General features: G+C 39.7%; 1 protein-coding gene across 46 annotated transcripts in view; it reads right to left on the reverse strand.

Moving 5' to 3' along the window:
* Positions 1–222: 222 nt before the first annotated feature.
* LOC100865513 (uncharacterized) overlaps positions 223–25,535 on the reverse strand; it is a 141,501-nt gene continuing 116,188 nt past the window's right edge. For 7 of the 46 annotated variants that reach the window (XM_086906512.1, XM_086906514.1, XM_086906511.1 and 4 more), the window contains 16 exons: positions 21,888–21,956; positions 16,690–16,749; positions 14,677–14,745; positions 14,083–14,272; positions 13,012–13,358; positions 11,171–11,353; positions 9,116–9,550; positions 7,348–7,527; positions 6,513–6,817; positions 6,187–6,400; positions 5,945–6,066; positions 5,602–5,843; positions 5,394–5,517; positions 4,976–5,307; positions 1,200–1,456; positions 223–1,121 (listed from right to left, as the gene is read on the reverse strand). In XM_086906512.1, the coding sequence (XP_086762638.1) occupies positions 1,108–1,121; positions 1,200–1,456; positions 4,976–5,307; positions 5,394–5,517; positions 5,602–5,843; positions 5,945–6,066; positions 6,187–6,400; positions 6,513–6,817; positions 7,348–7,527; positions 9,116–9,550; positions 11,171–11,353; positions 13,012–13,358; positions 14,083–14,272; positions 14,677–14,745; positions 16,690–16,749; positions 21,888–21,956 (3,143 nt within the window). In that variant the 3' untranslated portion in view covers positions 223–1,107. The remainder of the gene's footprint in view (positions 1,122–1,199; positions 1,457–4,975; positions 5,308–5,393; positions 5,518–5,601; positions 5,844–5,944; positions 6,067–6,186; positions 6,401–6,512; positions 6,818–7,347; positions 7,528–9,115; positions 9,551–11,170; positions 11,354–13,011; positions 13,359–14,082; positions 14,273–14,676; positions 14,746–16,689; positions 16,750–21,887; positions 21,957–25,535) is intronic. The other 39 variants (XM_086906526.1, XM_086906527.1, XM_086906528.1 and 36 more) reach the window with 17 other exon arrangements.

The following is a 25,535-nucleotide window of genomic DNA, read 5'->3' on the forward strand; positions in this document are numbered from 1 at the left end:
GTTAGATTCGCGAAAACGTAACAGTAATGAAATCTAGTGGATACCTAAAGTACCAATATTAGGTGAGTTTTCTAATATATATAAAAAAAAAAAAAAAAAAAAAAAACAAAAAAAATAATAATAAAATAATAATAATAAAGAAAAAAAGGAGAATATGATAAAAACAGTAAAATTGCTTGACTAGTGAGCGCACGCCCCAAAATGTAGTATGGAAGAAATGTGTTCTTTTTTTTTTTTTTTTTTTTTTTTTTTCCTTTACATCATATCTGCAGAAGATCTTACTAGATATGACTATATGTATATAATATATATATTCGTTTTCTATACTCAAATTCTATAGGTAATATTATACTATCTCTTATATAAGGACAATCATTGGAGCTTACCTCCTACGTCATTTTGGCAGATATAAGTTTCAGTAAAATATTTCAACCAATTCATCATATCTTGTGCTATCTATGTTTGTCAAGCCGTTTTACACGTTCGTTTACGTATAAAGATTTCATTGTACCGATTGTTCGCGTCGTCAAAATTCGATAAAATCTCGTTCCATTACAATTCTCGATAAAAACTTTTCTAAACGCGACACGTTATGGGCGAATTGTAATTACGCGTGAAATTAATTTAATGAAATTTTTTTTAATACAATAAAATATATACGCGTATTTCAAATCAATAATTTTATAAACAGGCCTTATTCCCTTTAAAGGTTCCTCTAAAAAGATTTATACCTAATAGCATACGATAACGGACTGAGTTGCCTATTTGCTGTTACATAATATTAATAATTAACATTATATATTATTTTACATTTCTCGTGACGTTTAAGGACAAAGTAGTCTTTTTTTTTTTTTTTTTTCCTTTTTCTTTTTCTCTTTGACGTAGTGCCCCCCGTTTTTTCTCTACTTAGGTCTCCATTTCTACACATCGATAGCGCTTATTTACATTATTTCATAAATGACATCGTTTCGAATATTATATACCCGTTGCTCGCTGCAAAGCATAGGTATTTCATTTTTTTTCTTTTTTTTTAATTCTTTCTTTTTTATTCTTTTTTTCAATCCAATCGCTCTCTTCTTCCTTTCACCAGAATGATTAATACGCGCATTATGATAAAAGATCTGTAGATCAAGAACAGTGTTACATTCATATCGTAATACATCAGAGGTCAGTATCGCGATAGTAATACGCAAACGTACCTGGTACTTGACTATTATCTTGTGGTTTGTTGTTCATAAAAGAATCCTGGAACGGATTTACATTGGCATTAGCAGCGGTAGGCATATACGTGTTTGCCATTGGAGTGAAAGGTATAGCTGCTGGATTTAGGTTCGAGTTGAGGGTGTCTTCATTGGCCAAATTGGATGTCAGTTGGAGTATTGGACCACTACTGCTATTACTGAGAGAGTCGAATTCCGTTAGGTCTAACAGGTTGTTGGTCACGTTGTTTTGTTTGCTATAAAATCAGCGAAAGGAAACATACAAATACTAAATAATAGGCGATTAATACTAGGTACTACCGCATCAGCGTATTATCGTATAATTTCTAAGATAAAAATTATAATCACTAAATTGATCAAGCCAATCATAGACGACTCGTATAGAGAAACTATTTTGCTAATATTAATATCTGCATTAACTCGTACAATTATTTGTTAGTAACTATTTTTATATCTTAATTTAAAAGTCATATATATATATGTATATATGTATAATATTTTTTTTAAGTATCTAATATGTCTAAAAGATTTTAACGAACAATGAAGGAGAAATAAAGAATTAACAGACTATGTACTGAATCTTTTCAAATTATTCGTCTCGTGTCAAATTATAATTAAAAAAAAAAAAATTGAAAGCAAACATTGATCCTGAAAACTTACAATCGACTTAATTTGCGATAATATTTAATCTTGCATCAGCACTATTATATCTCACTAATATTTTGTAAGGCAGCTACTTTAATACTGTAAAGCAGTTATAAAAAAAAAAAAAGCATTTCTATATATTTGAGAACTCACAAAAAAATTTTATGGCATAACGTAAATTGTATAAGAAACACAATTAACATAGAAAAGAATTTCTCTTTTCGATAAAATTATAGATTAAGTAATATAGATAGATGATTACCATACAGCAGGTTTTATCGATAATGATTTTTGAACCATTAGTAGTTTCTCATTTTCTCTCATTCATAGATAGAATAAGATGAAAAACATTCATGCCCGGTATAGTTAACTTCCTATAGGAATTGTGGAATGGATTGTGTGAAATATATATATGTATATATATGTATTTTTTTTTTTTTTTTTTTTTTTACAACAAAAGAATAACTTTAAGATGTGTGGAGGTTGATAGTACATAGCAAAAGTAGACAGTAAGTTGACACGTACTGCTGGATGATATACAACGCAAACATAAAGAACATGTACAAAGTAGAGCAAAGAAAAGTAGAAGCCACACCATATTGATACAATTAATTCACAACATGCAATGGTGGTAATAAAATCGATAAGAAGAAATGTTAATACGAACATTGTACTTAAGGCATACACGTTGAGCTTGAGTGGTAACTAGTAATGGAGGAAAGATAAAGTAATAGCTCACCAAAGATTACACTCTATAAATATAAAAATATATGAAAACATAATAATATATAGAAACAGTGTATCTTTGATGAACTTTTGTGATAAAATTATAGACAAAATTTTTTAGATGAGTCATTAAATTTATGCTATTTATCCTTCTTTACATTATGTACACTGAATTTATTATTGATTAATTGATATTTAACGCTATAGCTCTGTTAGTTGCTTAACATTTCCATGCTTTGTATAACATTACATTTTTTTTTATGCCATTAACATATTATTAAAAAGAATCGGCGTACAATATAAGTTAAATTTTTCATTATTCCTTTAGATGTCTACCTAAAAATAGTATATTTTTAAACTAGCACACGATTAAATATAAATTATAAATATATATATATATATATATATATATATATATATATATATATATATATAAGTATAATGGATAATACACAATATACATTCCTCATACCTCTCGAGTTACCGATAATATAATATTATATATAATTTGTTAGTTATATTAATATAGTCGTGCGATTAGATGAATTTTCATTAGCAATATATAATTGCCATAAATATTTTTTTATATTTGTCAACCATTGCTCTGACTACTTTTGCAATGTACAATATAGTATGTAAAATCGTTTGCATTATAATGATAGTTTATTATAAAGCAATTTTTACCGAGCTAAATGGAATTTTATAAGCAGTTCTTTCCGATGTGACTCATGGATAAAGCGCAATAAATTTTTGTTATTTAAATAACTATGTATAGTGTACATATAGCGTAGATATATTCTCAAACTTAATTTTTCCGTTATCATACGGGTATCACAAAAAACATCTCAAACAACAAAATTCATTATATACATATTAACGATTCTCATATTAATTTATATTAATTCTCAACATACCATGTGCCTTTATGATTCAGTATAATCGTACTGCAGGATTATGATTTTTCAACATATATTTCTTAATTGTTCTTTTCTAGAACAATCAAACAATGCATTTATTAGTTTTTTTTTTTTGTTTTATGGTCAAAAAATCATATGTTATGCTTAATATGTATGTATTTAATGTGGCACATTTTTTATTTCTATTATATGTGTATGTATATATATATATATATATTCGTTTAGAAAACAATGTTCACACTCTAGCCATTTTATTCAATGTTTTACATTTTAGCGTTGAAAAAACGAAAGGTTACGATAAAAAATAATGATATTAAATCTGTAGCAACAATGATATAGAGTTACATAGATAAAAGTAATATTATTATTATGCGATTATTAATCGAAAATAGACTAACTAATTAAATAAATTTTAAAAATTGTTATTTATAGTTCACATTGTATGCATGTGCGTGTCTATTAATTCTTTGTGAATCTATAAACAACTTTCTTTATATTGTACAAATGACTAGAGCGGTACCCTGAATCATTCATTATATGAACTGTTCTATATTCATGTTAAATCAAAATTTAAGAATACATTTAGTATTAATGATTACGAATGCACTTTTCACGTATAATTCTATGTTAGCATGTACGTTCATGATACTTGTAGTTGTTACATATGATTCGTACTCCGATTTATATTTATATTTTGATTTTTTTTTTCTTTCCTTTTTTTATGATTTCAACACATTTTAACCTTTTTTTTTATCTTTTTTTTAATTATATTTTATACGACGAATACGTTCATATATATTTATGAACGGCACTAAAAATCAGTCAATTTATTTTTTATATATAATGGCTAGTATTGTGCAATTATTTATATTATATTAATTATATTAGCCATAATTTTGCTTTCTAAACGAAACTACAATTAAGTTTAGTTAAATATATATATATATATTTGTATATCATATTCGCACAAAATTCTGGATAAAATATGCATTTCGTAGAAATGATATTCTAAAATTCGCTATTTATTTATTTTCGGATTAAAAAGATCGTTTTTTTTTTTTTTTTTCAAAAAAATATTCTTATTCTATGCGACGAAAGAAAAAAACTAAAAAAAATGAAATAAATATATTCTCATAAAATGTTATGAAAATTTCTAATGCGTGGGTGTACACTGTGTAAGGAGTTTTTAGCAATGTTCGCTAATCTGATATAAGCCTTGTACGGGCATTCATAATATTATTATTGTCGAATGATCTAAAAACCAAATGAACTTACAATTCTTTGAGATGCTCTTCGATGTTATCTTTCAGTTCTTATTATCGATGAGAAATCCAGTTATATCTTGGATTTTTTCTTTCTTTCTTTCTTTCTTTTTAATGATGGTTGGTAAATGTCAGTATAATAACTCTTACGCTAATATAAATGCTCGTTACGAATCTGTAACTTTGAGTAAGTTGTTATACTTACACAGTGGCATTATCCAGTGTAATTGATTGACTGTTGATACCGTTTCCATGATTTGTATGATGACCATTCAGTTCTCCTTCCACATTACCCTGATTATTATCCAATACAATTTTATTTTCATTAATGCCATTACTATGCGTGCCGTTATGCACAATGTCCGTAGTAGTATTGTTTTCCGTGTGATGAGCACGCTGCTCTCCGCTAATGAATTGTTGAGTCGCCTCGGATATCAGACTGGCTGTCATAACATCCTCGCTTTTATTAACTGGTGCTGTTTTATTTTCATCGTTAGGACTGTCTTCTTTCAACTTATCGCCATCACCACCTTCACCCTACAAATTACACATACATAATAAACATCCCTTATTCATCGATAAAAAAATGTAATCAACAGAGAATTTTACAAAAAAGATCTCACCTTCGTAGGCGTGTTACTCTGATTTTTGCCACGAGTTCTAAGCATAATTGCTTCGACGCGTTTACGTCTAGCGAGTCTCTCTTCCTCCTCTCTCTTAACACGCTCTGCCATTTCGATCCGTTGTCTGTAACATCGGATCGTTATTCAATCGATGAACACACTTTGCGGATAATAAAAAAACCGTGTCATTTCAAATAAATCGTCTGACCTTTCCGCTTCTTCCCTCGCTTTCCGCTCAGCCTCTTCTTTTTCCTGTTTCTGACGAGCCTCCTCTTCCCTTCTCCTCCTATCCTCTTCCTCGCGACGTTTCGCTTCCTCTATCGCCAGTCTCAGTCTCTGTTCCTCAGCTTCTCGAGCTTCGTTAGCCAAACGAAGCGTTTCCTCCTCCAAACGTCGCTGTTCCTCTTCTTCGGCGCGCAATCTCTCGGCCTCTAAACGGGCTTCTTCCTCCTGTAAAAGGATAACAAAAGTCTCTTTGTCAAGTCCTTCCTTCTCTCATCGTCCATCGAACAATGCGATCTTTCATACGAAGGACCTATTTAAAACCTCACCTGTCGTTGGCGTTCAAGTTCGGCTTCCCGTTCAGCCTGTTCTCTAGCTAATCTTCTACGTTCAGCTATAGCTGCCTTGGCTTCCTCTTCCGTAGTGATCCGGATCTTTGCTATCATCGATGCTGGAAAAAAGAAATTTCGAGAAAAAAAGGAAGGAAGGAAGGAAGGAAGAAAAAAAATTTATTCCTCGATCCTCTGAATTTCAATATTCCAATATTCAAAAGGGTCCAGAACAAACTTACCAGACATATCGACCTGTTCCTCCACGTTGCTCTCAGACTTGGCCTCGGCTTCCTTCTTGGCAGCTTTGGCCGTTTCTTGAGATCGCACAGCCGATTGATTCTCCTGATTCAAATTAGTCTCGTCCTTCGCCTGCTTGGACACGATATTGGATTGTTCTATAACGGCCGGCTTCTTCACCTCGTCGTTACCCTGTTCCGCGGCGCTTATCTCCTGCTGCAATTAATTAAACGAAACGAGAATATAAATCGGGCGATCGATCATCGGTCGGGGTGCGCGTCGGAGCCACGCTTATTTCATCTCGTTAATGAACGAGAAAATTAATTACTTGTGTTTTCTCGCTGCCCTGGTCTTTCTTCTCCTCGTGCTTATCCTCCAATTTATCCTCCTTCCCCTCGCTTTTTATTATCTCCCCGGTACTACCGCGGATCAATGGAGCGTTCTCGGCGCCAGGACTCTGCAACGGTGTCACTTTCGGGGTTATCCGGGGCGAAGCCTTCGCGTTCTTCACCAGCTTCTCGCTCGGCTTCTTCATCTCCGCCGATTTCGGTGTAGACGTTTTCTTTGGAGTGCTATGGACCTTTGGCAGTGGCGGCTTCGAATCTTTCGGCGACTTCGTCTCGCTCACTAGATCTGTAGATCATCGTACCAATTTATTTCACGTTAACCGCCTTCCATCGATTCTTCTAATATCACGTACACGCGAGGTATTTAAATGTGCAATCTCGAGTCAATAACAATAAGAGGAAGAAGATCGTCAATAATAATAATGAAAAAAAAAAAAAAAGAAAAAAAAACAAGGAAAATCAATGAGGGAGAAAAATTATACCCGCGACCTAATAAAAAGAAAAAGAAAAACAGTAAAATCAAAAATGGCGCAAAAATCAACGAGTCGAGATAAAATATAAAATAGAAAAACCGGAGGAAAGAGACGCGGACAAAGTGTCGGCAAACAAAGTATTCGGGTATCCAAGTATCGCGCGGTTAAAAGAGAATTTCTTCTCGTCGAATGGATTCGCACGCTCGTTGCGCCCGTGCGAAACGAGCACTTTCGAGCGCCACTCTTCTTCAACTTTACCCGTTTATTTTTTTTTCTCTTTTTCTTTTTCTTTTTTCTTTTAAATAACAAAAAAAAAAGAGTATTCAAAAAAAGGCATGCTCACTGTGTCGTTCTGTGACCGAAACACCGGTACCGGCAATAGAAGCAGGTCGCGGTCGACGCGGGGCAGCTGTACGAGGACGCAGATTGACGTTACTGCTGCCCACACTGCTGGCGCTTTGCTGACTCATGGAGCTGTGCGGTCGTGATGGGCTGTTCGGTGTCACCTCCCCGCTGCGGATGCCTACGCGTACCCACCCAAGGTGAACATCTCTTGATTTACGTGTGTTTTATGGATTTGCGTTTGTCACGCGTTAAAAAAAAAAAAAAAAAAAAAAAAAAAAACGTTCGAGCGAGTAAGTGAGATCGCCGTGAAATGCGGCGGGCCTTCGTGTTGCCGCGGCATTTCACAAGTGTATCTTTCTCCTTTTCTCGTCCCTGTTTACAACACGTCGTTCGATCGTCTCACGCATACACACGTACACACGCGTCAGATCGAGCGCGACGCTGACGCGTTGGTAGTGGTATAGAGACTCGTTATACACTCGTCTCGACAAACTAATCGTATTTTCTTTGTATCTCCTTTTTCATCTTTTTTTGTTGATAACATTCGAGCAAAGGTGTGGATAATATATATATATGTATGTATATTAAAAAAGGTACAAGTAGCGAAATTAAATAGAAAACAAGCACCGCCACCAAAAAATTATTATTATTATTGGATCGTGTCGTATGTGTGAGATGTATGTACATCGGAGAGTATTATAAGAATTGAGAGAAAAAAAAAAAAAAGAGGCAGAAATAATATAAATAATTTAAAGAAACAAGACGTAACGTGAACGAAAGATATTATATGATACCTCGGGTAACGCAGCAAGAAAGAAAAGAATCGAAGAACGAAAGTGGAGCGATAAATGTATTGCACACTAAATACGATTGCGGTTCGTCTGTACACAGTCTATTATTGTGCGTAAAAAACGTGTGTATATATATACGTGATAATATATATATATATATATAAAAATAGATATATACATATGAAAAAAAATTTTGTGTGGCTTACCAGAGAACGTTAGAGCGTACCTTCACCCCTGGGTACCGAAAAGCCGTTGAGATCTCAGTTTGTTTTCTTAGCAGGAGCGTTTTGTTAATCAATTCGTTTCGTAAAGTAAATTAATATACACACACAAGAAAAAAAAAAGAATTTCATGCATTCGTGTGTATATCGTTGTTAAAAAAAAAAAAAAAGAACGCAAACGTTGGTTATAGAAAAAAAATATTTGAAGCGTGAGACGCTTTGAAGAACGTTCGGTTAGTCTTAGCATTTAAGCGTGAGATCTTTTCTCGCGAAATCGCACGAAAAGTATCCGAAGTGTACAAGGATTTTCCGTCTTATTGATTCACAATAGCTCCTCACTGCATTCGTACGCATGCACATGTGCACCCAACTCAAATTATACGGAACATCGACAAACGGTCCCGAGCACAGCCCGATTCTAATCCGATTAGATCCTCGTTCGAGATTCTAAAATACATACACGTCTGAATCGTGAAATTATCGGGGGAGGAGAGAGAGTCGAAGTTAGCGCGAAACAAACCGAATCTGTCCGTCACTGTCGTCCACGATACTCGGGACGATACTTGTCACAATAACATCGTATCGAACGCAAAAGCATCGATTTCGATGATCTTTACTTCGTCGATCTCGATGATCGCCGATAATATCGATAAAGGGATCTGGTTAAAAAAAGGATAGAAAGAGAGAGAGAGAGAGAGAGAGAGAAAGAGAAAGAGAGAGAATCATCGAGTTGAGTGCACAAGAACGATCTTACCTTGTTGCTGTTGATTCTGATGCTCGCGGGCTTTGCGACGGAGTCTCTCGGCCCTCGTTGGTCTCGGGATCGGAACCGCGCCTGGCAATGTACCCATGCTACGAGAGTTATCTGAGCGTTTGAGGCTCTTGCCCCCGGACGCAGCTAAATGTGACATGCTGCGACTCATGCTAGAAGCGCTCAGAGGCTGGCTTTGCTGTTCCGTCAATGTGCTAAGTTCTGTCGGACGTTTCCTAGGCTGCGCAAGTTGGTCCAGCCTGGACATGGAGTAAGTCCTACCTGGCGAACGTGTGAAGGCCTTGGCGCTCGAGCTACGCCCGGATGTTGGCGGTCCGTCACGTGGCGACGGTATCGTTGGCATCAGATCGGTGCGCCTCCTGTTCACCCGCAGATAAACCGAGCTAGGTGTTCCCGGCGTTCCGTCGCTTTCTTCACCTGCAATCGAGTCTCCCTTAGAAGCGAAGCGCCACAAAGCGTCGCCGGAAACTGCGCGTTTATTAACAACTTGTAACAACGTGTGTAACAAGGTGTGCGGCGTACACATCCTCTCAACATCGCAACATAAAAAGTCGTTCCATTTTGCATGGATCCAGTGTTTTTCTGTGTGTGTGTGTGTGTGTGTGTACGTGTTGTTGCGCGCGTGTACATTCCCTTTTTTTTTTTTTTTGCCTACTCAAATTTTCAAAATTCATCGCTGCTCTTCATGCTGTTCTTGTGTGTGTGTGTGTGTGTGTGTGTATGCTACTCGTTCTTTGTGTAGGTGCGAAGCGAATATAGAAAGAATCGTTGTGTGCTACGAAATATACAGCTTTGGACGTCATTCGACAACGCTACCAGAAACGAAACTTCGAACAACCCTCGAGACGAGGACAAATTGATATACCGATAGAAGGACGATATTACGTGTGATCGGAGAGGGGAAACAACGTGGAACTGGGAACGTGTACGAACGACGTTACGGAAGCGGTGTAATAATAAACGGAACATGCGAATGATATCCGGTAAAAATCCGGTAAAGCGTTGAAAAAAAAATCCCACACATGCATAACGATATAAAGAAAATGTCCGGTGTTATTCGATTTAAAGGCGTGTTGTGTTGCGATGTTGCGAATCGAAATGAGAAATGATGAAAGAAGCGAAAGTTTGCGAAAAAAAGTAAGCGAAATGTAGAAGAGGAATGAATTCGAATCTATCTTCGTTGATATCGTTAATAAAAGCGTGTTTATTCGAGTAATTGAAACGTTTGTAAAAAGAAAAAAAAATATATATATATATATTCATCTCGATTACAAAGTAGTGAATTGAAATTTAATTCGGAATACAGTATGTAGTGATGTAATCGGTTTATATATGAACGATATGGATGTATGCATGGCGCGCCTTTACAACGAGAAAACAAATGCGAGGAAAATACAATCGAACGATAGTCGTGTGTCGTAAAAAGTTCGTATATTCGAAAATTGATGCACCTCAGCTTCTCGATATTTACTTCCATTTCGTGATAAAGAAAAACGTAAAAACGTGAATCCGAATAAAATAAAATATTATTAACAAGAGGAACGACGGTTAGATCCGATAATTAGCTCTTCTAATGTAACAATATTACTCTAACGTGGTTAGTAAACAAATCCATCGTAATGTATGTAAATGTTAGTATTGTTAGTATAAAAACTTTTAATAGCGTTAGGATGCATATGACTAACTAACGGTACACGTCGTCCAACACCGATTATCCTTCGTTGAAAATAAAATTAATTTTCATCCATTTCCGCACGATACAAAGATAGCAGCAACAGCTTCGACGCGACATCTGAAAAACGAAAGTTAATCGCCGTTCATCGGTGTTCCACGACTTTACCAAACAATGTACAGATACGTTTTTTTATGGCGTTAAATGAAAGTGACATGCTTGCAAGAGATATATATTCCGATATGTGCTAATAAACGAGAGACAAGGATATATCGATAGCTCATTCTGGGACAACAGAACAATTTCCCCGTTGCAGACTTTTTTTTTTTTTTTTTTTTTTGTTTTTGTTCGACTTCAGGACTCACCACTGGCAGCCCGCTGAATCATCGGACGCCTAGTGTCGCTATCAGACTTATCATCGATGGCAAAGATGTCAGTTGTAGGAGGCAGAGAGAGGCTGGCTCTCTTATGTTTGGCAGGGGTTAAGGGAGGATCAGGGCTAGAATTCCAATTGAACACCTCGTACATGGACGAGGACATTCTCATATCTGCAAACAAACCATTCAACGCTGCAACATTAGGTTACTTTCCAATCGTATCTCTCTTCTTTTTCTTCTTTTTTTCGTTCTTTTTTGCTCTCTTTTTCTTAATTCTCTCTAGTCAAGGGTGGGCGAGGGGTGGGTGGTTCGTTTGAAATAAATAAACAAAAGGGGGAGAGGGGGGGGCGGAAATTAGCACGAGAGTTAGACATAGTGCGGTTCACAGATATTCGAAAATTACGTTACAATTTGCCTGACAGAGCCACCACCAGTAAGTACAGAGATAAATATAGCGAATGCATAAAGGTCTTTTTAATTACCGAACGAAGGGAAAAATCTATGTTTTTCTCTCTCAATGTTACAACTCTAGCGAAATTATATTTACTCAGGCATATATATATATATATATTCTCGCTACAAATAGCTATCTCTCTCTCTCTCTCTCTCTCTCTCTCTCTCTCTCTCTCTCTCTCTCTCTCTCTCGTATCTTGTATCTTGTAATAAAGTATACGGTATTACAGAGAGAAGTCAACGAGCGAAGATGAGGTGCTTCTCGTGTATGTATATGAGGAGAAATTATGTTGGCAAAAGAATATGACGTTGTAGCAAAAAAAGAAAAAAAAAAAAAAAAAGAAAAGAAAATTTGGTTGAGATCGTATCGTTAATAATAATTGAACAACTGAATTGCATTCGATAAAATGTTCGGCGAAATTAAAATCGGTGGATTTGGCTGCAAAAAATATATAAGACAGGGGAAAAAAAAAAAATATCACATGAAAAATCTGAAAAAAGACACAGGAAATGTAAGACACATTACGAGTACGATCACGAAATCATTTATTCGAGCATTACTAGAGACTCGATTTCTCATGCTTCGTAACACGGTAATTCCTTTTCATCGTAAACGTGAAAATATCGTGTACAATTGATTACGTGTGTTGGTGGTTGATGTGTAGTGTTCGGTAATCGAATACGTCTTGATCAAAATTTATATATTTTATTTCCTTTGATTTGATCGCGAATCTAATACGATTTTGAAAAAGAACTTTCCAACGCGAATTAATCGCCAACGATTTGAAAATGAAAAAACAAAAACTGAAAAAAAAGAAAAATGTAGCGGCAAGCAACGCACGGCAAATATAAATTATATCTCGTTCGCTTTTTGCGTAATCTTTCTGGGACGTAGTGCATCCATGCGTTACATCGCTGCGGCGCATCGATTACGCAACTATAGAGCACTAGAAGCGCTGTGTGTAGACAGAACGCAGTGAGAAAAGAAGCGGCCTTCGCTGTACGTCTCAACCATTTCCACGGTTTTCTCGGTGCCAACGTGGGAAAGGAGTATTGTTACACCAACGACACGATATTCGTTAACGATATTCTTTGCACGAATTTTCTCGCGATCATACGCGTATATACTTTCGCCGCCGTTTGTAACCGGCGTCAAACAATTTCTACATGTATATTACGTGCTTCGATCGATATAATATCAACGTTACATATGAAAAGGAAGAGTTTTTTTTCCTAACGAATATAATAACGAATAATATTCGAACGACGATCGAATAAATTATATATATATATACATGTACTTTGAATTGCACGTATATCTAATGGAATTTAGAATCATTCTCCAAGTAGGTAACGAAAATAAAATCTCCACTAACCTTCGCCAGGTTTCCGATCGAGTCCACCAGCGGACGTGGCTCGTTTCTTGCTGCCATCGAGCTCTCTTTCAGAAGACCTCCTGGTCAACGGTTGAGCGGCGGAGAACATCATGACATTGGTGGTGGACGTTGCTCGACGGGTACCCCAGAAAGTGGAACCACCGGTGTCGGCCGGCTCCAACATCCTCGGTGTCGAGCTTCCAAAAGCGAACACGATGTGCGACCTCTCGTTCTTCTTCTTCGCCTCGATACGCGCCTCTCTCTCTTGATTCTTCCGGAGGATCGCCTCCCTTCGTTCCCTTTCCGCCTCGCATATCAACCGTTTCCTCTCCTCTACTTGGTTTCGTCTGCGAATAGATCGGAGAGTGAATTTTTAAAACAGGATTTTTAAAACCACCTCTATCTCCTTCTCTTTCTGCCTTCTCGAGGAACACGAGTACCACGAGGCACGTACACGAACACGAGTGTATATACGTCTTCTCGTCTACGTAATAGGCTGTGCGATTCTTTTTTTAGACGGGGAGGAAAGCGATTTTGCCGCGGGTGAACTTTATGCAGGTGTCGCGGTAATTTCCCAGGCTTCTCTGCGGTGGCGAAACAGTTTAGCCCGGCATCGTATTAACCAGGTCAACTTATAACCTCGTAAAGAGCACGTAATCTCGTAAAGAGCGTTTAAACACATTAATACGGTGCCCGGTGTCGTTTTAAATTCGCGTGTCATAGATTGAAGAGAGAGAGAGGGGGGAGGGGAAAAAAACTAAAACTCAAGGTGAAGTTATCGTTCTCTCTCCTATTAAATAACCCAATTTCAAATGAAATTCAACAACTTTCTCTCTCTCTTCTCTCTCTCTCTCTCGTTTTCTCTCAATCTAATTAATCTCGCTCGTCTTTTTCTCGAATTCGAGCGTGAGAGTTCGCTCTACTCGTCTACCTCCTTTACCTCGTTTTCGCGAATTTTCACGTATCGTTGAACGCGTGTTATTCGATTATATCACACAGCAGTGAGCGAATAACGGGGGAGAGGAGAAAGAGAGAGAGAGAGAGAGAGAGAGAGAGAGAAAAATCACAAACCTGTCATTGTCGCGCGATCTGAGCTCGTCGATGCGTCTTCGACGTTCCTCTTCCCGTTGCTCCCGGAAACGTTGCGCGGCGAACGCCTGCTGTCTCAGCTCTTCCAACTTCCGCTGCCGTTCTTCGTTCTGTCTCTCACGGACGAGCTTCGCCCTGTCCACGTCTTTCGCGTTTCCCGTCGACTCCCGTCCTGAGAACAACCGCGAGAATCGATTACTTCTCCTCGTCGAGCGTTTGTTCCGCTTGAAACACGCCAACGTTTAACAACCGTTTTCCAGACAGTTCTCGAATATAAAAATTACTTGGTGTTTTTTTTTTTTTACTCGCTTTCGAAAAACTTTGACTTGTTTCGCGAAAAATCGTCTTCATCGAAACGAACGAATCTTAATCCCCCCGTAATTTACACGATAGATCGAAGAGAAAAACATTGATTTTTTTTTTTTTTTTAACCATCGTTATATCGTTATTACATCATTTAAACGTGAAAATCTGTTTTCGAAAAATCTGAAAATTCGTACGACTATTCGTACGAAAAAATTGTGAACGAAGGAAAGATCAAAGTCTCGAACGCCACTGCCCTTGAAAACGTGATACCTTCGTTCTCGCTAGGATGATCGCCATCGAGGGAATCCTCGTCGTAGAGACTCTGCCGGCGCTTCACATCTGTCGAGAAGAAAGCGAGAATATGTGCGTACGCACGTGAGATTCGGGGGGGGGGTAAGGGGGGGGAGAGAATAATTACGAGCACAATGCGCGACACACTGCGTACAGGCATGCAGCTGCGTACACACCATATGCACGTAACACGTAAGTGCAGGTTTTCTCAAAGCGGTTTTAGTAGTAGACACCGGTTCTCAAAGACACGTTTTCAAACGTCCATGCGTCATGCATACTCGACGGTCGCATACACAGCGTCTAAAATCGGGGTCGACGCGACGCGATGGATAAGCGAAATTCCTTTCGGTTTCCGGCGAAACACGCGCCACCAACTCCTCCTTTCGGTGTTCAACGACCAACTTCCGACCGAATGAAATTAACGAAATACGATTACGACAGGAGGGAAAGGTCAGAAACCGTGACCTCTATGGGAATATTTCATCGCCAAGATTCGATTACCGCGGCGAAGATAATCAATTTCCGCGAAATATTCCCCTCCTCTCCTCTTCTCCTTGCAGCTGTTTTATCAAGCGAAGAAATAAATTCGATTCGCCAGATTCTCCCCTCTCCTATTCTAGTTTCGCGGGGGAAAGAAAAAATCGTCCATTCCTCGCGATATCCTCGTGCTCTTTTTTTTTTTTTGCTCGGTTAATGCGATTATTAAAAATAGGACACTGTAAAAGGCGTGTGTTCCGCTCGTACGGACGGCAACGTTCGATTTATCGTTATGTATTCGTGGTCGGTGTCGCAAGACCGTTCTTTTTTTTTTTTTTTTTTTTTTTTTTACGTTTTAAAATACGTTTTAAAATATTCAATGCAAACCTTTTTGATGTTTTACACGTGCTTCTGGATCGGTCGTGCAAGTTTGACTCGCAATTTCTCTGTTAGTATCTCGTCATATAGACTGCGGATTTTTATGTAACTAAAACGTATTCAAAATATTGAATTAATACATTAAGAAAACATCCCCATATATATACTTTATATCACCAGCAACAGATCATTGCATTCACGCAAAATGATAAATGAAAACTTTAATTCTTAATGCCACGTCGAAGTGACTTTTTGATTCGTTTCGATATCTCAATATCGAAACGAGATATAAGGATAAACGTCCATATCGTTTGAGACAGTGATTACGAATGGATGACTCTATATTTTTTCCTGGAAGCAACTTCTTCTACGAATCGTATAGTTTATATAATCTATAGTTTAATTCTGAAGTTCGGGATAGGTCAGTGAGATGAGATGCGAGCGAGAGGTTTGATAAGAAAAAAGATAATAAACGATAATAAAAAAATACACACTTTTCTTTTTTCGCTATTTTATCTCGACAATCGGGATTCGTATTAGAATAAACGAAAAAACGTTTCAAAAGATTCTAAGATCGTTCATTCGTTGAGCGGAAGCCATTATTTTATGGCGGTTCAAAAATTTTTTTTCCCAAATTTTAATAAGATTCAATCAGGCGTAAGATAAACGATTAAAAATTATCTTTTCTTTCTCACTAATCGATTTCTAATGATCTCATTGACCGGAAGTCACTATCTTCAGAATGATAGCGATTCAATTTTAAAGCAAATTACGTAATAAATTATGTTCATTTCTGGAAGAATATTGCCTCACAACGATCTTACTAACCACGTTTCGTAATTTTACGGACGTTTCTGAATACCTTATTTACGGTCTTTTAAAATGGACACACGTCAATATGGAAAATATAACGACATAAAATTCCACAGTCTATTCATCGTAATTGTTAAAGAAACACACACACACGCGCGCGCGTGGCTAGGAACGCGAGCAACCGACGAATGCGGTTATATCCAATTCCGACGAGGGGTTACTATTAATACACACTCGTTACGAGACGCGTTAAATTCTGATCAAACACATGTGCGACGAGTTTGTCAAAGCACACTGCCCGTTATTTACCAAACTGATTATTACCTGACGAATCGGGAGAGGCCTCGTCACCTCCGATTTGGGCGAACCAGTGCATCGTTTGCTCTGCGGGACATAAATTCCAACTTCGTTCTTATGGGTTTTTCTCCGTTCAAACAGAAACCACCCGATGTTCGCGGCGAATCCTCGTGTTTGCGATAGACACCCTCGATTGCTCGATTGATTTATTAAATTTATCAGCAAGTCGCGCGCTTCCCCTCGCGAAACAAATATTTAGATACACGTCTCGACTCGATTTACCTTCTAAATTTATCGAAACTTTCGAAATTTTTTAATTCAATCGCGAGAGAAAAAAAAAACATTTCGAAAGGGAGAAGAATGGAGTACGAGAAAGGAAAAAGAAAACAAGAAGCTTGATTCAAGAGAGCGTAAAGTCTCATAAATATTTCCGCAAATATTTTCTTAAAAATAACGGCAGAGAGATAGGATCAGCGAGGGATACGCACGCGTGCCGATCTTTTCAAACGAGTTTAAATTCCTCTAATGGGGATACGGGAGGGGAGTCACGGATCCTCTCCATCTCTCTCGTTAATTGCGACACCGTCTCGCTTATTTTTGTCCACGATTCGATTCGTCTGCGTTCGAAAGGGAGGGAAGCGGAAGGCATACGTTTCACCCGCTTGCCGGAACGCGCCTTCGCTATAATTGATAATTGGAAAACCGTGGTAGCCGTGAACGCGCGTAGTAATTGCATAAGGGGATTTCCTTTGGTTAAACGATCACGACTCGATAACAAACAACTCTCGCACGGTAAGAAATGGAAACGGTGGATAACCTCGCGTTATCGCGCGGTCAATTATTCCATCGTTGCTCTTGTTTATAAATCCTCTGAATTCCATCCATCCCTCCCCCCTCCTCATTCATCGTCTCGAACAATCGTATTACCGAGGCCGGGTCTGTTTATCGCCGGCAAACACCCATTCTTTCCCGTTGTTGCGAGATATTAATGGCCATATCGACCAGATGGAAGGAACGAACGATCGAAAGTGGGAGAAGATATAGGCAAGAGATCGATCCCTACGCGTTTAAATGGAATTACACCTCCGTTTATTGATTACACCTTTTCGTATCGTCTGATTAATCGCGGCTCGTATCGCTTGAAAAGAAAGAAAGAAAGAAAGAGAGAGAGAAAAAAAAAAGAGCGAACGATTCGCGAGAGATAGATTCGGTTTATTTCCATGTCCAACGACAGGCAGAAGAGGAAAGCCTACCTGCCGATGTTGTTTCCGGCTGCTGATTGCAAATGTCAGAAGGAAAAAGTGCGAGAGAGAGAGAGAGAGGAGTCTTGCCTGATGGACCATCTCGTGGCAACCGTTGATGGTAATTGGACGTTTCATTAGCAATGCGGATGCGGAATCGAGGGAACGAGAGGAAGGGAGAGAGAGAGAAGAGAGGAAGGGAGAGGTGGAGGAGGAGATGGTGGAAGCGCGGGAGGAAACGCGAGAAGGTAGAAAGGGAAACAGGGTGAAAGCGTTTCGACGTTACCGATAACGTTATACGGATATAAAGTTGTGTCGGATAGATTCTGTCGTCGATGAATAAACGAACGTGCGTTAATGAAAATAAGAAAAATATATATTTATGTGAAAGGATGCGCGCTCCAAATGCGACACGTATTAATTAATACCAACGCTTGACGAGAAATGTATAGAGAGCAGTCTCGATTGCGAATCAATACCATTTGCGTCAAAAACCTTCGAGAACGGAAATTCGAGAAACTCTCCTCGTTGGATATCCGCGCGTATATATATATAGATGCGAATAAACGAGAATAAACGAGAATAAACGAGAGCGAGCCCTCTTCAAGATGATTTACCCGGGGAAAGAGAGAGGGAGGGAGAGAGAAAAGAAAGATGGCGGGTGGAAAAATTCCGAGGGAAAAAAACTTTGAACGATGATTTTAAATTACAGCAGTCTCGAGCCACAATGAGTCCCACTTCCCGCGAAAACGGTCGAAAAACGTGGAGAGGCCCTCGGCGGTGGGATATACACACGTCGGCTCTGTTAATCTTCCGTCGCCTGGAAGTGAGTCGGAAAACAATGGAAATCCGAGCCTTTTCATCCGCTCTCGCGATGGAATTGAAATTTCGCTGCGAAGAAGAAACCCAATTGTAGGAGCGAGAGGGATCCGCGATAGTTTCTGAATCGTTTCCCTTATCTCCACGGGAACGTTTCGCTGCAGATTTAGAGCTTGGCCGGATCCCTTCAATGGACACCAATCCGCAATCTACTATTACAAACTTATTACTCGATCGAGCCTGGTGGTGCCCCTTTGTCCTCGAGAAGCAGGCCACCGGTCGCGTTATCGCGATGATTTCGAGAGACTTGGAGCTCGAGAATTGGAAAAACTATTTTTTTCGATTCCTTCGATCGCCTCGACGAGAAGTTAAAATCCCTTATTCGATTCGCAAACGTTGAACAATGAACGTTTACGAAAGTAGGAGAAGCGCAAAGTGGGTCGAGAGTGGAATAATCCCAGGTATAATCGATGCCAAAGAAAAAAAAAAAAAAAATTCTCAGTCTCTTTAAATAAGCTGTACAATTTGCCAGTTTCAGTTTTCTTCACGGCTCTTTAACGATATTTAACGGCGCGGCGAGAGAAGTAATTTCAAGAAGTGCAAATAAAACGCGTGTTTCTTTAACCGAGGAAAAGACACGTGCTCTTTCTCCACACGGAAAAGAAACGACAAAGACCGCATTGCCAATTGAACATCCGTATACCGGCCTATTGTTGTTACCAATAGAAATGCGCCTCGCTACACTACAATGCGACGCAACTTTGCGCGAAACAACGTAGCGGGTATTATCTTCAATCTTCGGGAATACGTATGGACAATAGCTCTTTTTTTCCAGTCTCGCTCCTTCGATACCGTACGTATATCATTTCGACTGGAATATTCTCAAAATTGTTCCCAGTTACCAAGTGGCCGATTCGATTCGAAAACAATCGCGAAAGGGAAACAATTTGGGGCACGCATCGTCGAAAATCCCCCTCGTCCAATATTTATTCCCCTTCGGGAGATCGTCTTAATCGAAGGAACGTATTTTTGAATATTGAAAACGATAATTCGATCCGAGCGAAACACGTTGGCTCGAGACGTGGATCTCTCTAGGTCGACGCGTTCCTATTTTCCGCGTTGGCAAGGTCGCGGAAAGCATCTCGGAAGGCTGTAGGTTGGGAAAAATCTGTCAGTGGATACAACCAAGGAACTCTGTTAATTTTCCAGCGTTAGGAAGTGGGTCGGGAAACAATAGGAATCTGTTCTGCCCGTCCACCTTGCCGCATCGTTCTTACTATTTTTCTCTCCTCGCGGCACTTCTCGAGTCGATTACCTCTCCACCACTTCAACCACCTTTCTTCTTCTTTTTTTTTTTTTTTTCCTTCATCCTGCACCTCCTTCAGCTACTTCTTTCTCTACGGTACAACGTTCACTCTATTTCTCGAATAATGCACAATGGCGAGAACCCGTCACCGACAACGATTAAAAATTTATATAAATTCTTCTCGTTATTTCTTCTATCGTTATTCATCCTCTTGGATATCGCGCCAATTATCGTTACGTATCGCAAGCACGTGTAAAAGTAGGTTGGTCCGTTTGACAAACGGGGAGCGATTCGTCGAATCTAGGTTTTCAGCCGGAGTTGAAACACGCGTAGACGCGTTTAAACGCAACCCGTCGAGTGGCTCGTATTCCATTTTAATGGAGGCACGTGACGGGAGGGTGACGATCGAAATTGTCCTGGTTTTCTCATCCCAGCACCATCGGAGTGTTCTACTAATATTTAACGAGCGAACGAGGCTCGATTCCGCTCGACTTTGCTTCCGGCCCTCTCTCTGGCCCCGAGCTTTGATAATTGTCCTCGCGCTTAACGCCCCCATCCGCGGTCCGATATTCCTCCATCATACCTCTATAATTAAATCTATAATGGAGGGACGAGCCCTCCGATTCCTCCAATCTATCCCATCTCCGTGGAAATTTTGCCAAGCTTAACGTTCAATTTATATTTCTTTCGCCGATATGTCGGTCGTATCGAGTTTTATTATTTGTTAAAGAAGACAACAAATTCTTTCGTCGCGATATTTAACGCGCGGAAGAATCGTTGTCGTTTGTACGTTTACATTATAGAACGATGCGTGGTTCGTTGCGTGGAATTTGTGAAAATTTGAGTAGCAAACAATTGGATATCGTCTCTCTCTCTCTCAAGGTTCACCCACCTACGAGCGGATTTTTCAAGCCTCGCCGATTTTTCGTTATTCTTCCAGACAAATGGCCCCGTTATTATCAATTTCATGGACGTTCCTCGCCACAGTTGATTAAATTTCTGGCTTTTCAAGCGCGAACTCGGATTTGCGGTACGGATCAATCGATAGGATTAAAACGTTATTAAATCCGTTTGTCCGTTTTGCGCGCAGATATTGTTATCTATCGTGGACCAGTTGCGGATGGATCCGTACATACGGGATCGATGCACGTCGATTTTTTTTTTTTTCTTTTCTTTTACTCCACTTTGCGAAACACGGTGGTTCGTAACATCGTGTACGGAATTTCTTCCTTTTTTTTTTTATATTTCTCCTCTTTCGAGTTCCGCTGGAATTACGCGCTTCGATTCGAATATCTGGTAGATAGCGGAATAACCTTGAAAAAAATGCCTCGATAATCCAAGGGAGGATAGTTATTGCGTAACGATCGGTGAACCGAATATCTCTATCCGTTGTTTCACTCGTTTTAATACGGAATAACAACGGTAAGCTTTATACCGGCCTTCCTTTATATTCGGGAACGAACGGTTCCTTTTGTTCACGAATTTACAGCTACTGATCAACGAGAAAGGATTATTCGTGGCTGTTGTGCGGCGGTAGCGTTCACAACAGAAACATTTGCCAGAAGCTTTTCGCGACAAAAGGGAAACGAGATGATACTTTCCCGCCGAAATGCGACACGAGAGAACCTTTTTCGCGATTCACACGTTTAAAAATATATATTTATATATATATATATACACGAGCATGCATGAAGTGCGTATAATTGTCGCGATATCCGTGTGACTTGTGCGCAAACGAGAACGATAAAAAGCGACATAGCATCGGCGGGGGGTTGTGTTCGAAATAATCGACCGAGTACGTTCTACGTCGATTCTTTCTTTCTCTACGTTGCGTGGTGATCTGTCGCTCGATTGCTTACCCTTCGTGAGAGAGTGGCGATTGTGTGCAGAACTGGACCTTTGGTTAGTTTCCTCAGAAGCGGCTCCAGCTGTAACACAAATATTCGAATATTCATTTCCCTTTGATTCCTTCCATCTTCAATTTTATACGATAATTTGGAAATTGGAAATATCTCTTATATATTCATCGCGCCTTCGTATTCGCAATGATGATAAACTTTTCAAAAAAAAAAAAGAAAGAAAAAGTAGAGGTAAAATTTAAAATAGATTATATAAATAGAAATCAACCTTTGAAAATATCAGACGCAAGAAAAAAAAAAGTGTCGAGACAAAGAGACAAGGTGTCCCACTTATAACGTGTCCATTCGAAAATGTCCTCGTGGAGACTGGCCACCACCCGTTACCAACTTCTCCGCTGACATTTGCATTTCCTTTTCATCGCGTTAGGTCGCATGTCTCTGGATAAATATCGCCGGAATGGCGTGCCCGCGTCGGCCACTCGCCGCTAACTATTCATCAAAGTTGCCCACCAGTGGGCAAGGGAGGCAAGGGGGAGAAGGGGCGCAGAGAATAGGCTCCCCTTTATGCGGACACACATCCATTGACTACTTGCACGTAAGGCCAACTATCGCGATGCCCGCGTCTTTCGCCCACGTTGCTAACAAGCTTATTAACTCTGTCTTCATTAACCGCTAATAAACACCTTGAGCGAAGAAATTCAACTTTACGGCCAGCTCTCCGTCCCAATTATTTTTCCACCATGTGAAATTAGCCGTGTAAATATACGTATCGTTGGATTTTCCTCATTTTTACGCTCCAGCCTCCTTTTTTTCTGCTTTATTATTGCGCGTATATACCGTGAACCTCGATCGAACCTCGATATATCCGACAAATTTTCACTCGCTTCCATCCCATTCCATTTTGATCGTTGAGAATTAATATTCTCAATATGAATGCGAGCATCCACAAAAGACTGCAGACACACCATTCTCTCCACCGTAACCGTAAACAGGTTTATCTGGAAGCAAGGGTAGCTTAGTCGTGGATGGCCAGTTTCACGGCTGGCAGTATGTAATAAGATAATTTGATCAGACGGCTTACACTTCGCGGGTCATTTCTCTTGGCAATCGATTTCGGGTTTCTCGAAAGCTCGATCGCGCGTGTACATCACGGGCGGAAATTGGCCGGCGAAGCGTTCGATATTTCGTCTACGGCCTCGTTGTAAACCGTGATCGGGAGTTCGGTCAATTGATCGGGGTACAATGGACACGGGCCACGATTCCATTGATCTCGATTGCTCGTGAAACGATGCCACCGGCGTGCATTACTCGCTATATATATATATATATATGTACATGTGTATATAAAGAATTTCAACGCCAGAAATTAATTATGCGATTTTGCGCTACACTTGTGCGAGTTAATAACCCGCCATGAGATTCAACCTGCCGTATTAAATATTAATTAATTTTCGTTTCGTGTAATACGATACCCCATAATCGAGAGATTATTTCCTCTATTCATTAATCTATTCGCGTGTGCGAAAGAAAATGCGCACGATAGTTTGTCCCCTCCCCCCCTTTTTTTTACACTGCCACTTCTTTCTCATTAATAGAATTTTGTAAATAAAATTTCAGAATGTTAGATCTTTCGAGTTGCTCCGTTTCGGTTCAGGTATGCGTGAATTTTGGGGAATGCGTTGGCATCGAAACATTGGCAACACATTCTCCTCCGCCATTATCCGGAAGCGTTCGAGAGCCAAGCGAATCGCGCACAAGTCGGCTGTGTCGTGAACCGTGAAGAAGATCGATTTCGTGGGACGAAATCGATCGGCCGGAAATTGGCGGCGAGTTTAGAGGATATATTATATGGTCCGCGAGAGATAGAGTGGATGCAAAAAAATTTGCAACGATGGCCTCAACTGCTGATTAATAATGCAATTCGTCGCGACTGCCATTTCCTGCGTTTCACGCGACCGGCTGGCGCCTGTGGGAGAGGAGCACACACGACGGCGTGCACGAACGACGCAACGAATCCCTTTGACCAATTTCTCTCTCTCTCTCTCTCTTTCCTATTGTTCCCCTAAAAGCGATCGCGCCAATTGCTCCTCTTATCGAATTAAATCTAATAAAAGGTTTGCAGCGAGGCAAGAATTTCAATTATCATCCGCGCGAAGAATCTTGATACATTAATTTGTCGATCTATAATTCGAATATGTACACACATTCGTTCGATAACAGAAGCTGTTAGAATTTTTTCAATTTCTGTGGAGAGATACGTGTTGATATTATTCAAATCTCGCGAACATCTCCAAAGCCACTAAACGGCAGCATTGCAACGATCTTTCGACGTACTTCCTCCTACCTAGCAAGTACATTGCACACAGAGTTCGCTGCAATTTGTTCCAAGTTTGTTCAAGTGTCTATACCGCGGTGTTTCGTGAGTTGTTCGCGGATAATAGCGTGGATGCGGCAAGATTAGGGTAGATACATTAGGTTAGGTTACCGTTGTAAATTGGATTCCAGCGTAAACCGAGCCGTGACGACTCAATATTCGACTCGCCACAGTTAAATATAAACCACCACCATGAGAAACTTCTCGCCGATAAAGTTAAAAATTTACACCGGTTCTCTTAAGGCGTATCGTCCTTCCAAAGCCTCGAAGTTCGTTTCCTGATTTACGGATCGCGATATCGACAGACGAAAGAGAGAGAGAGAGAAAGAGAAATCGAAGGTGGAAGAAACGCAGAGGCTACATCGAAGGGAAAATCGTTTTATCGAGAGGTTAGCTCTCCTCCTTCTTGAGAAATCGTTCTCAAGCTCCCCACCGTCGAGCACAGATACAAGCTATTAAAACGTCACTATCGTGGATCGTCGTGGTACGATAATGAAGACCGAGGGCTCGAGTAATTCGAACGAAGGCGCGGCAGTAATTTCAATGGATGGGCCGAGGAGATTATTACTCGCGCGAGCGAATCGGCCGCTGTTACTCGTCCGTGGGTGCCAACAACTCGAGCCAATTCAGGCCGTCGTCCCTGAAAACAAATCACCGGTCCGCAAAGACGGACAGTGGGAATTATTTCTCTCGAAAGGGGTGGCCGCGCGTTTGTCAACCGTTCAACGTCGTATTTCAACGAATAAGAGTTGGAAAAAGCGTCTTTCCATCCGATCCTTCGTTCTTCGAGAGTAAAGAATTAACGTTCGCTCTTTTTCGCGCGGATAGATTCATCGCGGCAATACGAATAACGAGAGCGAGAGAGACAGTTAACAACATCGTATATACGAGTCGATACGTGTGTGTATACACGCGTTCCTTTAAATCGAACGTTCGATTCGTTTGTTTACATTGGTTATCGGTGCCGACAGAATGTGACTAACGACCGAACGATACGGAACGAACAAGGAAACGCTCCGTCCAAATGAAGCGTTTCCATGCGAGAATAACAACGAACGAAGAGTTTAACCCTTTCGTTCTCTGCCGCACGAAAAACGTGCACGGTGCTCGAGAAAGATCGTCTCGCTGCAATCCAAATTGCTTTGACGATAATTAAAAATATCGATGCTATATTCATTTCCAAAAAACGATACTCGACGAGTACAATAACTGCGATCATATCGTACAATACGCGGCATCTTGCGCAGAATCGTAGTAATGAAAGGGTTACCAAC

This window comes from Apis florea, unplaced genomic scaffold, assembly GCF_048593485.1.
Source record: "Apis florea isolate Af1SG1 unplaced genomic scaffold, ASM4859348v1 contig_2495_pilon, whole genome shotgun sequence".
Lineage (NCBI taxonomy): Eukaryota > Metazoa > Arthropoda > Insecta > Hymenoptera > Apidae > Apis > Apis florea.